Source organism: Anneissia japonica, unplaced genomic scaffold, assembly GCF_011630105.1.
Source record: "Anneissia japonica isolate Jap-2015-1 unplaced genomic scaffold, ASM1163010v1 scaffold287923_len1623670_cov205, whole genome shotgun sequence".
Classification (NCBI taxonomy): Eukaryota; Metazoa; Echinodermata; class Crinoidea; order Comatulida; family Comatulidae; genus Anneissia; species Anneissia japonica.
Window position 1 is genome coordinate 909328 of NW_022721637.1, and position 14719 is coordinate 924046.

Below are 14719 nucleotides of genomic sequence, written 5' to 3' on the forward strand. Positions count from 1 at the left end.
GCGATAGCGATAGGCCTTTGTTATGACTTTTGAGGGCGTTCGTGAAGAATAGCGATGGTTGTGATTTGCTGTTAAAATTTTGGAGTACTTCTGTCAGTGGAGGTGAATAATTCTGTTATTTTTTGCCATGACTTCTAAATCGTTGTAGATAAAGTGCTATTATTATTTCTCTATATACATTCGCTTCACTATTTATTAAAATGAAAGTTTCTTTGGTGTTGGGCTTCGTATGCGTTACGCTGTTTTTACAAATTCGATTCTGTTCAGCTGCTCGTAAGGGTTCCGGATCATCTCCGCCTGGTAGGCCTAGACCAAGGCCTAGTAGTATTAGTAACAGGCGTCCTAATGTAGACCTAGGCGTATGTCAGGCCCAAGGTCGAGGAATCAGGACATTGCAGAATAAAATCATTCGTACTAAAGATTCAATCGACAATGGAGCATGTTTCGCCAATGCCATAGTTGTCGGCTCGATAGACGAATGTTCCGCCAGATGTTGTAGTTTTTCTGGAGATGACTGTGATGGAAAATGCGACACAAGTATTTTCGTCCATGAGACAGATGACGACAACAGTGAAGATGTTAATTGTTTTCTTTTCGTCTGTGGTGATGGTCAGGATTGCAAATTTTCCTACCATAGTGGATACACTACAACAATGATTTTGAGACACCAAGAGAGAACAGAACCACCTTCCACCACCGTCAGCGTTAAGAAGACAACAACTGCTCCTATTATACACACAACACATTCTGCTAGGTCCACCACCACTGCAACATGGGATTTGCCAACCACCACGAAGCAAGAAATTCATAGGCTTAGTCCCAGCCCCAGTCAAGTTTTACCCATTGATGAAAATTATGAAGAAAAAGAAGATGAAAATTCTTATAACCATAATTCACATGGTAAGAACATTGATTGCTTATTGATTGATTATCACTATAACTGTTGATTGATAATTCAAGATATATTACGTATATAATTACGTACTATAATTCATTTCATGAAAAAAGAAAATTTGTCACACTATTCAGTATAAAAGAAATGACAGCACTTTTGAGACTAACAATATAGGATTTATTCACTAGCTTTTGTCTTCACAGTGGACTTCTGTCATTAGGAGACTGTACAAGTGTACACTCTCCTGATGAACTGTGTGGACTAAAGCTAGAGAATAAATTCTATATTGTTAGTCTCAAAAGTGCTGCTGTCATTTATATTGTTCTACTTTTATTCATCACACTACAGACAGTAATTGCACAGTAGAAATAGGCTATTAAAAAAAGGCACTTATCTATTGATTCATGCCATAAATGCTCAAATAATTTATAAACACCTTTCTTGAATAAGCACCACCTCTCAAATTTGGCACCTTAACATTTTTTGGGCTATGAGCTGCTTTTGAAGTAGTTTTTGAAAAACATGTGATTTGACATTGAATGACCCATAAGAGTACTGAACAATACTGTACAGTGCCAATTTCTGAATAAAATTCTTTACAGCACTCTATTTATAGTACATGACTTTATCTACTTTCCTTCATTCTTCATGAATATATATATATTTTAAATTAATATTTATAATTTTATGAAAGTATGAATAAAGAAAGACAGCCTTATTGCCTGTCGATTTGAAACCTATACAGTAACCATTGTGTTTCACTTAACGGCCAAAATGACCATGAGTAAAATGACCCTGACCTAATTTAAAGAGCTAAAAACTTGCTGAATTTCATGTGAAACATAAATACCGTACATTAATAATATAATAAAAATTAGAGAAGTTTGTCCCTGTCTGAATTTGGCTCAAGAACTTTAAATGCTAACATTCATTTGTTGATGGTAAATTAAAAACCAACTGTGCTACCATCATGTACAGTGTGAGCCATGTTTTTTTTTCCCCATTTCATTTCTTTAGGCACTAGCGCCAAGGATATGCCAATAAGTGAACTTAATCACTGTACTACGTGGCATATCCATTTAACAACAGGGAACTTAATAGAACAGTACAACGGGGTAACCCCCTAAAATTCATGTTGATATAGTACATCTCAAGTTGTGTCCGTTGACCGGTTTGTCTCATGCATAATATGATATTAATTCTTTGTTAATTTGTTCTGTAGATTGTGGACGTTATCGTTTCAAATGTGGTAGCGGTGAATGTTTTAAATTTTCTTACATCTGTAATGGCATCATAGATTGCAGGGACAACTCTGATGAAACTGGTTGTGACTACAGTAAGTAAACACTTAGAAACAACACTTGATACAGTATTTACATGTTACAGTAAGTAAACACTTAGAAACAACACTTGATATTTACATGTTACAGTAAGTACAGATCCAAAGCTTTATGTATATTTTGACAGGCTATAAGTTTTATCCTAGCTTTTATTAAAGTGACAACTTCTCTACATCATCATAGAAGAAAATATGCCTCTTGGATTGTAACATAAAGAGTCATAAATAAAAATTAATTATTGTGATTATTATCTGACTTCTTATTTTATAAGTCATGTAATAACCATAAACATTAATTAACAAAATTTGATTAAATTTCACTCCAAAATCCTAATCCACTTACAGATGTGAAGGAGAGACAATATTTTTTTTTTCAACTTTTCTGATGGCAGTCTACAGCAAGCAAAATGCATACAGTAATAGTACCGTGCAATTTCAACTTTAAAATCACAAAAACAAAACAAAATAATAATGATATTGATAAGAATTCTTCAATTCATGTGGAAGTGTTTACCTATTGTAAAAAGTAGGCCTGATGTTACCACCGTCAATAAGAAAAGAAGTGGCCACAATATTTACAGTATCTTATTTATAAGCCATGAAATACTGTAGTAGGTACCTGTAGAGCTGAAACATTAAAAAAAAAAAATCGTTTGGAAGTTAAATGTTTGTCTATGATGTTTCTCTGTGTTCATGATATTTTTACAATTTTTTTCCTTTCTGACAAAACAGCTTCAACTGTTGCACCTCTTATTTCTACTGCTCCTGCACATGACTCACAGGTTTGGCCTACTCGCCTGTACCCTGCTAGCACTAAAGCTAGATCTCAGCAAGTTCCAGACATGAGGACTAACTCTGCTTCTGCAGGCCAAACCTTTTCAATGGCAGGTTTTTCCTCACCAGAGGCAGCATTAGGAAGTAAGAAAGACTTTCTTTCTAAGCATGTTGTTGCGGAAGAGAGTAGGGAAGATAGGGAGAGGGTTGCTAGTGGGAGGTTGTCAGATAACCAAATAGGGTATAGGGTACATCCTGCTGACGGAGGTCTGACCCAAGAGCTACATAGTAAGGGCCAGGAAAGAATGAATGAGCCAGATGAAATCCAGGGGGGTGACCTGAGCTTGACAGATCTCCAAGATGATTTGAATGCCCTGTCAGCCACGGGGAGTAATAAGGGTGGTAATCCTGATGACCATGACAATGAAAACAAATACACTGGTAGAAAAGGGGGAACTTCTAACCTTAAGATAGAAGACCAGAATAGGTCAGGAGAATATACAAATGATAGAAATGAAGATTATGATAGCAATGGTGGTGAAATGTGGGTTTATAATGATGATGGAGATAAAGAGAGTCAGCAGTTAGATCAAGATTTCTATGGCACTAAATTTGAGGAGGATCATGATGAAAATCGGAAAGATGAAGACTCCTTGAAAGAAATTGGTAGAGAGAAAGAAGAGAAAAATATGTTAGATTTGGATTACGATACATATGATACATCAGGAGTTGTTGATACAGGAAAGCACAATGGATATGGACGATTACCGAATGATGGTTACAAGAAAGAAGGAGTTCCTGATTCCACAAGGGAGAATTTAAATTCCATGCAACATGAGAAGCAGGATGATCCTATGAGTAGTAGACCTGTTTACGAAGCTGTAGGACGCAAACTAGACAACGTTCAACATTTACCACATACTCGCAAAAATGACCACCAAACTCAATTCAAGAATGCGAAGATTGAGATGAATCACCAAATGAAATCACCTGATCACACAGTCAATGGTAGATTGGAGAGTACACAGAGAAGTGACAAAGGAGCGCATGCTGAATTGAGTCCACCCATATGGCAGGGTAGAAGGAAAGGTGGTTGGGATGATAGATCATTTACAAGTGAAAGTAGCGATGCTGATGATACTCACGATACTGATAAAGGCTTGATACGGGATAAAGGAGACAGGTGGTTGCAACAAGGCCCAAAGACTGGTGAAAAAGAAGGCGGCACATATGGTGCAGAATACTTCAACAGGGACCATGACAGTGGTTGGCCTGACAAACATGTAGTTTCACGTAATAGGAATTTAGGTTGGCCAGAGAACATTCATGAGGAAAGGCAAAGAAACAAGATGAAGGATGGACATGTTCTTCCAAACAGACTTAAGACTACTAGTGAGGCTGAATATGAACCAGATCTGGACATTACATCACAGAAATTTGTCAGTAAATGGCAAGATAGACAAAGGAGACCTGATCTACCTCCAAACCAAGTATACTTACCTAAGTACAACCGACAAAAGGAACCAAACTGGTACAATAATCCTGACAGAAAGCAAGAATACAGGGATTATGAGGACCTTGGACGTGGCGAGAATGCACATCAATTTTGGAACCAGTATAAAAACCAACAGATTCAACATCATAGGCCTAATGGTAACAATGCAGGTATTATATATCGATGTTTATTAAATCATCGTTGTTTTATCTGGTTGTAGCAGTATTTGCACAAAATATGTGTGGCAGCATGTTTGTTGCCTGTGGATTGGTAAGGTCCTCAGGTTGTGCTTTAAAGCAAGTCAGTAGTTTACCCTTGTCACACTAAACATCCTATCAGCCTTTTTTTCTCTTTTAATGAAACACATTGTCTTTAAAAGTATGTATTTTTTTTGTTAATATCCAATAGCAATTCAGTCTCAGTTGAGTCAGTAAAATATCCATAAATCAACACCAACTACAAAGCAAGTAACTCACTAATTACAGGCTGGAATGTTGCTTTATAATCTAAGTCTCCTTTACAAGGTTTAGGGAGTCAAGTTCTCAGTCATGAGAAAAAAAAAACGACTCTACTGTGACAGGATTTGAACCCAGGAATAGGGATTGGAAGAAAAGTACAGTATGTGTGTGCGGTGGACCATAAGCAATCTATTGGTTATACAAGAACACAGTACACTCATTCAAAAAGGGGCAAAGGATTGCATTCCGTATCCAATGTTCTGGAATAGTTACCCAATAAGAAATCATTGAATTACTTTCAATGTTTGTACAGTACAATGTAAAGAGACAACTACCTGTACACTTGGTATATCAAACAATCAGTTGGTTGTGTTTTGTGACAGAAATCATCCTTCCCAGTGTGTAACTGTATTGAAATGAGTGTGTATTGTTCCGTGTCGGTAATTTAATTGTTGCCTTTACTGTTTCTATTCTGTTGTTTTTTCTCGCATTTTATCATAATGTACAGTAGCCTTCACCATGTATTGCCTTTCAAGTAAATATTGTGAATTGTGTTTACAGAAGTTGTTTCTCAGATGTTACTTGCTGTCACTGCTAAATCGTATTCTAGTATCGTGTGTCAAATGTATGTTTGAATTTGTATTGGATGGAAATTGTATTTTTAGCATGTCTTATCAATGAATTAATCAATGTGCATGTTATATTTTTGGTATTTGATCATTTTTAAGAAGAATTGACATGGTATGTTATTGACGCTTGGTTGTGCACTAATCAGTCAATTATTTTTAGAATTTGTCAACATGTCAAGTGGTAATTTAGTTTGTGAAGCTCTGTCCAGACTATCTATTTTAATAGACAAACAACTGCTGTATGTCCATATATAGTCATGATATGCCTATATATGGTATCATGTGATGTCATCATGACCATATTTAGACATTTCACATGTTTTTGTCAAATAAAATTTGATAGTCTGGACAGGGCTTTAGAAAAATCATTTAAAACCAAAAGACTGATTGGATCTTGGAATGTGTTGAAAATGATATGTGTTGTTGTTTGCATGTACTGTATTTTGTTTTTGCATGTGGATATATGTTTGTATACTGTTTTTCTCATTATCTACTACTATGCATGCAGTGGTCTGTGTTCCACAATAGTAATATGTGATGCCTTCTTGATGCCTGAATGATCTATGGACATAACACGTACTGTAAACCAGTACTTTCATTATAATATTTTTTTAAAATTTTGATTACTGAAAATGGTAGAATTTTTGGTTGTTATTATTTTATTTAACTCAATGGTGGATTTTTTAAAAACTTAAAAATTAAAAAAAATTAAATTATCTTATAAATATAAACAAATGAGCATATATGAACATTTATTTAATTATAATATCGAATTTCATTCATTTTTATTTAAGCCAAAAAATAATGATAATAATAATAATAATAATTTTTTTTTATTATTGTGTCTAATATAACGAGTAATAAATGAACATGAATTAGATCATTATGTCATGGTAATGACTTTATACTACCAGTAGGTTGTCCTTGTATTTTTATCACCAGGTGTGGTTTTCATCATAATGTTAGTGACCTTCTGGTTTAAGTTCTTGAAAAAAAAAATTATGTATTAGTTTGAAAAAGAACACTCATTTGTTTTTGATGGTTAACTCACTTTTTCTAACTGTAGGCTCATCTCAAGATTACAGTGCAAATGAATATGATACTGCAGACTCAATTGATGAAGACATGAATGATATAACCACCACAGAACCTCCCAATCATGATCATCAATGTAAAGATGAGTTTTTAATGTTTATTATTGTTTTGTCATTGACAATGAATAAAAATAAGACAGTAGAACCTCAATTTTATGTACGGTGGGACCGGAGGGTGTACGTAAATCAGAGGATTCGTAAAATCAACGTTGGGTTAATAAACTCAATAAACGTACTGTATGTTATGAACGAATGATGTTATCTAGGCCTACAACATACAACTATGTCTATGAATACTTCATGGCTATTCTAATCAACAGAGCTGTTGATTAGAATTGCGAGTTGCCTACCCAGCTTAGTAAACTTTGCGTAGAAAATTCGATCAGATGAGTTTTTCACACGCAGCTAAGTAGGAAAGAAATTATTTTGTGCACCGACGGTAGTTGTTCATTTTGCTTGCTCACTCATGGTTTTAGATTATAACTGCGCGTTAATTAGACACAATCAACATTGTTGTTGTTGACTACAAATACTTTGCATATTGTTTATTTATTGTTACAGTGAAATAACAGACAGACAGAACTAACAAATCTCTTTTTTACATTATGGTGGCCCTGAAAAGGGCCACTATAACGTTGTTTTGGGTATTTTGGAGTTTTTATGATGTCATCGTCCTTACGAGGTGTACGTATGACAGAGGACGTAAAATCGAGGTTCTACTGTAATGATGATAATTTTAATAATAATATGAATTTATTGTGCACATTTTATAATGTTTTATTATGCCTGGTCATTGGATTTGTAAAACCGACACAAAGTGCAGCATACTCCACTCTCTGGGAAGTAGTCCTTGTCAGGCTACACTGTGCACATTCCATGCCACAACATCCGCTACCAGATTCCCCCTTATACTTCTGTGTGGGGACAGTCATATATAGGTAAAATATGTAGCACAAGGACAAGCAAAATGTACAGCTTGAGGATCGAACCTTTAACATAAGGTTGAGAACCTCAATCCCAACCATTGCGCCACCTGCTTTCAATGTTGCTGTCTCACCGCAGATGTCAATTTGTACCTTTTCCCTGTCTTAAATATCATCATGCTTTGTTCTGTGTACATGTGCATTATATTTGATTTCTCAATATCCTTCAAAAAAAGCAAGTCATGTTGAACCTCAGGGTAACTTACCTTATTTTTGATTGATAAAAACATTTGATTTTTCAGTTGTAGGAATGAGTTCTATTATTCCAACCACAACCACTAAATCTAACAGGAATACATCTGAAAATGCCATCACCAAATCATCAGGGAACATTACAGAAGCAACAAAGAAAACTTTCCCAAACAATAGCAATAAGCACGGATCCCTGCGGAAGCACTTGTTCAAGACAAAATCACCTCTGACAGACAAACCACTGACCAGTGCCATCTTGCCATTGGCATTTGGACTTCTTATAACGGTTCTTTTGCTTCTACTGGTTGGCTGTCGCTTACGCCAGGTAAATCGACGTCTTCATTATGGACGTGTTCATTTTATGTATTTTATTCTTACTGTATCCTGTGATCTGAATAGTTCTAATACATTGTTCTCAAGCACCTTATTCTGGTTTTCTTAGTTCATATTTCTTATAGAATGTAAACATTCCAATTATGTTTAACATTTTTACTATATTTAACTAACTCAACTTCTTCATTTAACGGTTCTTTTGCTTCTACTGGTTGGTTGTCACTTATGCCAGGTAAATCGACGTCTTCATTATGGACATTTGAAGACCAATGTTGCTGAGGCTGGTTACCTGATAAATGGAATGTATTTGTAATTATGAAGGGAGTGATACCTTCATTGTTCATAAATTGTTAGTAAAATATTCCTCTATTGAAACATTCCTGATATGGAAAGATGTTTTTATATTCCAAGTTCTGTAGACTGTTAATTTATTATTTGTGCAGCTCATAATGGTACTTAAAATGACCAATAATAAGATATTCCTACAGTATAACAATTTTTTACTCAAAATGACAGCATACATTTCAAGAAAGTTGAAATTTTATTCTAAAACGAAAAGTGTTTATTTTATGTATTTTATTCTTACTGTATCCTGTGATCTGAATAGTTCTAATACATTGTTCTCAAGCACCTTATTCTGTTTTTCTTAGTTCATATTTCTTATAGAATGTAAACTCAACTTCTTCATTATGTTATAAATTATTTTTTCATGATAAATTTTTCAACTTTGTCTTTAAAAGAAGCAGCGGTGCTTAGCTTAATCTTAAGAAATATTTTACAATTAATTATTAGAGATGTAATACTTGTCTTAAAAAGAAGCATCGGTGCTTAGCTTATCTTCATAAATATTTTACAAATAATTATTAGATGTAATACTTGTCTTAAAAAGAAGCATCGGTGCATAGCTTATATTTATTAGATGTACAGTAATATATTTTTAAAATATTTCACCAAAAGTGTTCATTTTTCGTATCTTGTGTTGTGTGTTGACTTCAGATGTGAATACCAACGTTAATTTATAAAAATGTTACTCCATTAATATTTTTAAAGATAACAAATTTGACTTACAGCTGGTGAACACTTTGATGTTTAATTTAGACTGCACTCAAGTTCTTTTCTTATTAAAACTGTCACAAGACAAAATGTCCAGAAAATCCTCTAAAAATGCCAACATTCAAGATAAGTACAGTATTCAGGATTGAAGATTCTTTATTTGTGGCCTTTCGGAAAATCAGTTGGTACATTCATGTTTCTGGATTTTGCATAAGCACACTTTATGGTACCATAAATATACAACTCTGTGTGCTGTGGCCATCTTTTTGAAGGGAAAAGGGGAGAGGGACTCTTCATCCTTTTCAAAAAAATGTTTTGTTTTGGTCTAATTGTATGAAATGTTGTTCTTTCATATACAAAATATGATATATAGACTAAAAAGAAAATGAAAATTGATTAAATAAATTATGTACAACAATCATTTGAAATGTTATCTAAAATTATGTACAGGTAATATAGTTATGGTTATGGAAAACTACATGTAATATTATCTATGGGTAACCAACACCTGTAATTAACTAATGTTATATAGATTATAGAACGTGTATTGTATATAGAATATGGTTGTGTTATGCTATTTATTAGGGTGTCTACTTGTGCAATGGATTTTTTTTTCTTGTCAAAATATTCAGTGTTAAATCGTCTTTCTATATGCTGAACTAGTGAGTAGAAACAAAACGTTCATTTAGTAAATATGCACGCTTGTTTTATCATGAGGATATGTAATTGGAGTAAAAGATAAGAATGGATTAAATGATGGCAACAGCTTCTTTCTATTTAGCACACAGTGTAGGCTGTGACAGTTTAACGCGAAAGTGTTGTACAAGAATGACCAAGCAGAACAAAGCTAATGTAGAATCACATGCTTGCTCCACAAAACGCACACGTTTACGTATGCTGACACAATGTCGCTTTGTAGGACCTTAGCCACAATTTATTCAAGGTGTGAAAAGGTCCATTATGGATAGGCTGCACAGATGAATTCATGTTTTCTTGAATATTTTCTGTTAAGTTCAAAACATTTATAATTATGAATATTGTACTTGTATTGCTTACTTTATATGTTTAAGTAAAAATTGCATATTCAGAACAAAACATATTTTCCTTTTCTATAGAAATGAGGTGTTGGATTAAATGCACTGTTTCTTAGCATACCCTTAAATTGGCTGATTTTTGTAGTAAAAATGTCGTCATTCAGCGAAAACTAATAGTTTAGGAAGTTAATTATTGTAAGTAAGTGCGCAATTAAATATTTTATTTATTTTTTTTAAATTTTATTTTACTATTGAGACAGTGTATTTAAATAACCGTGTGTGTATAAATCATTCTTCAACATAAAGTATTATTTGTATAGATTAATCATGTTTTCTAGAATAGAAGAGGGCATTTGTATATGAAACACAATAAAGTATACTTGGTGTTACAGAGTCTGAAACTATAACTTGATTGTAAATTCGTTTTCATTATGATTCCAAACGATCGCTGATGAGGCCGATCCTTCATTGGACGATTGATGCTCCGTTTTGTCGCCATATAAATTCAAATTCAACAATTTCTTTATTTTGTCCCAAAAGGAAATTACAGTACTTGCAAAAATACATCGTAGAAAGAACTTTAAAAACACCACGAAAACAAAAATTAAGCGGTATACAGTATTAAAAGTTTTGTTGTTTCGTACGGGAAAAAAAATCGCGTCGCGGCCTGGAACCCAGGCTATATACTGTGTAAAAGTAAAGGAGGCCCTCTAATGGCCTCTTCAAATTCAGTGTTCATTATGGCTTCACACATGTGCATGTGACAAATTTTACTTCTCTTTTAATCATCGTCGCTTTCAGCTTTAAAAGTCAACATAGTGCTTGATTGTTTTATTGAATGATCAATATATATAATAAACAAGTATCTATGGAAGTTGTGTTGGAGTAAAATCCACAGTCTACGTATTTAAGAAGGTAAAAACGTCCGATTAAAAACAAAATTTGTGTGGGGTCTAGAGGGAGTGGGATAAGAATGCTTAGAAACTATTATGATTGGCACTAACTGCTAGGAGACAATTAGTTAAACAGTAGTAAAAAAAGGTGCAAAATCATGTAAATATCATCATGAATATGTGGGAGATAGCGGCCGTTTATTTCGGGAGATTCTTTCTTGCTCTCGGGGAGTGTTAGAGCCTATAAGAAGTGTTTTTGTAATGCCGCCATCAAAAACACTGACGCATTCCGAATTTCAGTCACATGGTGTTGCGTGGTAGCAACACTGAACTTATAAGAAATGTCCACTTGTTTTTTGCTGGCTGTGGAAATGTTGTCGGAATGACTTGTACTACCGCAGCGAGATAGGCCTACGTATTAATTTACAGACTGTTTGTGTTGACGTACCCGGTAACCATTTTTTAATATTGGCCTATGCATTATGGCAAGAAATGATTTTCTGTGGTTACCGTTATTTATTTTGATCTTTTTTCCTCTAATGCTGATGACGATAATTGGAATCTTCATTGTTATGCTCACTGTGTATCGTAAACGGTCGCGAGTAAAATCTCCGAATAATATATTTATGCCATCGTTAGCACTCTTCGATTTCTTAACGGGTATTATTGCAATTCCTTCCCTTATGGCTGGATATCTACATAAGGGACAATGTCCAGAAATATGGTACAGTCTGCCACCCTGTATATTTATCGGTATCTCACTGCTTAATCTTATTGTGATGACTTTTGATCGATTTCTTGCGATTAAATTCCCTCTTCGGTATCATGTGTGGATGTCGCCTGAAAGAGCAATTCGAATTATTATTATTATTGATGTTTGTGGTGTTTTTTTACGGAGGAAGTCCATTTGTTACGGTTTCCGCTGCAAGCCTTTTTGTGCCACCACCTAAAGTGACGTATGAAAACATAACGTATGAATACGACTGTGGGATTTCTGCACTTTATTGTATGTACGGCAAACCTGTTTACGACTACGTTATACTCCTCTTTTCGGGCGTAACAATTCCTATCATGTTCTTTCTATATGCATATGTTTACCTAATTGCGTCAAAGAAAGGAAAGGAGAATGCAACACGCCAGGGAAAGAAGGTTAGAAGACGAGAAATGAAAGTGACAAAAACCACAGCCATAGTACTTCTTACTTACACCCTGTGCTTTGCACCAACTACTGTCAAAAGCATTTTCTTTGCATACGTTAATAGTTTCACCTGGCGTGTGATTTACATGTGGTTTGCAAATTCACTTCTCTTTGCTAACTCGATGATGAATCCGTTAATTTATGCAGGAAGAAGTAGAGAAATGAGAAAAGAATTCAAAGAAACATTTAGGTTCATCATTTGCAAGGTTTCATCCGGACCAGTAAACGCGGAGTCAGGCACAAAGGCATTCACAAGACGACAGTCGCCTAAAGTTGATTTGGTGACAACGTCATCAGCAGACTTGGCAGCTCGTTTCACCACGTCGTTTGAAAACACTGGCGACGTTTCAGTGCAGGTATTATAGAAAAATTAGATACCATCACACACACTTATATCATAGAGAAAATTTCTCTATGCTTATATACGGTAAAGGATCAAATGCCAAGAGCATTGGTCGAAGCTCAAGAGTTTTTGCATTTTTCCACATTAAAGCAAACAATAAACAACGTGACCAGCACATTGGTCGAAGATTACCAATACGACATTGGCAAGCATATTCTCTTTTCTTCAACTGAACTTAATAATTCTTCAATTTTAGATTCACCATTGAACTCGTAATTTGTTAATGTTCATCTGTGTCTTGGGATCACAATGCAACACAAGAATACTGTTACCAGAATGTTTTCATTCTGATAAAATATGCGTATAATGAACTGTTCTGGATTATGACAAGTATCTCGGCTCAAACTTTTGGTATCTTAGGTAGACATATTAACTGTTTATTTGTGACATGCTCGTACACAAGAATGTTTAGAAATGTGGGCACGTTTTTCCGAGTACAGTTGATTCAGCTTTATATTTACAAAATTTATGGCCTCCTTAATAAAATTTTAAAATATGAATTGCTTAATGTGTAAAACGTTTGTAAACCAATGAAAATTGTGGTTTTTATTTGAACGTTTTATAAGTTTGATGACTTGAGTGTTTTTAAATTAGAAAGTCATGCCTACTTTTGGATTGCATAGGGCCTATATATTTAAAGGGGCCTAAATAGTTGTCTGGATAAAACAATATAATAAAATCACTATTATGAATCACTATATAATAATTAAAAACAAAAGCACCGTAGAGATTAAGATATGAAGGATTGTCTCAATATGATGCCAAACTTCTATTTTGGTAATTCATTATGTTGCTAAGTCAACAGTTTTTTATGTGTATTTTAATAAGCGTAGGCCTAGCCTTCAAATACCAATTTAAAATTGTTTGAAGTGCGTTTATTACTAATTGCGTTTAAAAAATTCATTTTCATTATTTTAATAACTTTGGTAATAGCCATCGGTATCACATTAAAATGTAAATTATAGCCTATAGCTGAATTGATTAGTTAGGCCTACTTAGAAATCGGTCTATGATAATACACTAGACTATTGTTAAACTTTAAACTTCAATGTTCTCATTGTATGTAACCTTGGTAAGATTACTTGTTTTTTCTCTTTTGCGGTGTACCACCACTTTCATTTATCATGATCTTTCAACATATTTTTCAATACATAGCAAATCAATATATTTCAACTCAATTTTATATACATCTGGCTCGTGTGCACTTTAAAGAACCCATTGCATCTTTTGGGAAGAGTAGGGGGTTACCCCGATGTTATGGTTCATTTCAGCCCTTGTAGTTGTGGAATGATGTGAACAGCTACCATGAAGCGCCTCTTTACGGCTGCTAGGTAGTCACGGACCACGCCCATACGCAATTCAGCGCAATGACGATCTAGTTATTGGTTATTCTCCTACCTTTACCTTTATAGTTTTTATCAACAATCTTTAGAAAGTAATAATAGTTTGATACAAAATATCACGTAATCTATAGTAAGTCTAAGCCACACGGAAGTCATAGCCAGATGAAAACAGTTAGCCTCCACTGCAATGAACAAATTATCAGTCTTTCGGATAAGAAAAGTCAAAATTAAAGAGAATATCAGACTTAAACTCCACAACTCAAGTCCAGCCAATCCCGCAATCTGTACAGCAGCAGTACCGTACATGGGAACTAAAGAAAGAAGATGAAAAACACACACATTTGGGGCCCTTCGCTCATGCAAATTGACTATGTCAACTAAGATGTGTACCACCAATGGATTGGTTTTGGAGCAGGGGTTTATTTTGACAATAAATCTTTGGATTTTTAAATTTTTTTTTGTTAGATGTTCTCAGAAGTGTTATTTGAAGAGCCGGATATTGGTTGGACTGACCATAATAATAATAATAAGCATTTCTACTTCATATGACCAAAAGAAACAGCACATTGGCAATATTTATTGAATTGATGTTTTTTATCAGAT

General features: G+C 34.4%; 2 protein-coding genes across 2 annotated transcripts; both read left to right on the forward strand.

Moving 5' to 3' along the window:
• The first annotated feature begins 200 nt into the window (after positions 1-200).
• LOC117111619 lies at positions 201-8301 on the forward strand. Its single transcript, XM_033254567.1, has 5 exons — positions 201-900; positions 2118-2231; positions 2967-4673; positions 6657-6761; positions 7910-8301. Exons 1-5 carry the CDS (start codon positions 201-203, stop codon positions 8299-8301), a joined length of 3018 nt encoding a protein of 1005 aa, XP_033110458.1.
• Positions 8302-12045: 3744 nt separating this feature from the next.
• Positions 12046-13774, forward strand: LOC117111621 (sphingosine 1-phosphate receptor 1-like). Its single transcript, XM_033254568.1, has one exon. The coding sequence runs from the start codon at positions 12046-12048 to the stop codon at positions 12733-12735; it is 690 nt and encodes a 229-aa protein (XP_033110459.1). The 3' UTR covers positions 12736-13774.
• The last annotated feature ends 945 nt before the right edge of the window (positions 13775-14719 follow it).

What these genes read in the sequence shown, in the direction of transcription:
- LOC117111621 (XM_033254568.1), top strand. Translation starts at nt 12,046, where the DNA reads ATGTTTGTGGTGTTTTTTTACGGAGGAAGTCCATTTGTTACGGTTTCC.
- LOC117111619 (XM_033254567.1), top strand. Translation starts at nt 201, where the DNA reads ATGAAAGTTTCTTTGGTGTTGGGCTTCGTATGCGTTACGCTGTTTTTA. An exon ending in GCCTAATGGTAACAATGCAG is followed by an intron (nt 4,674 to 6,656) that starts GTATTATATATC and finishes TTCTAACTGTAG; the next exon opens with GCTCATCTCAAGATTACAGT. An exon ending in TCCCAATCATGATCATCAAT is followed by an intron (nt 6,762 to 7,909) that starts GTAAAGATGAGT and finishes TTGATTTTTCAG; the next exon opens with TTGTAGGAATGAGTTCTATT.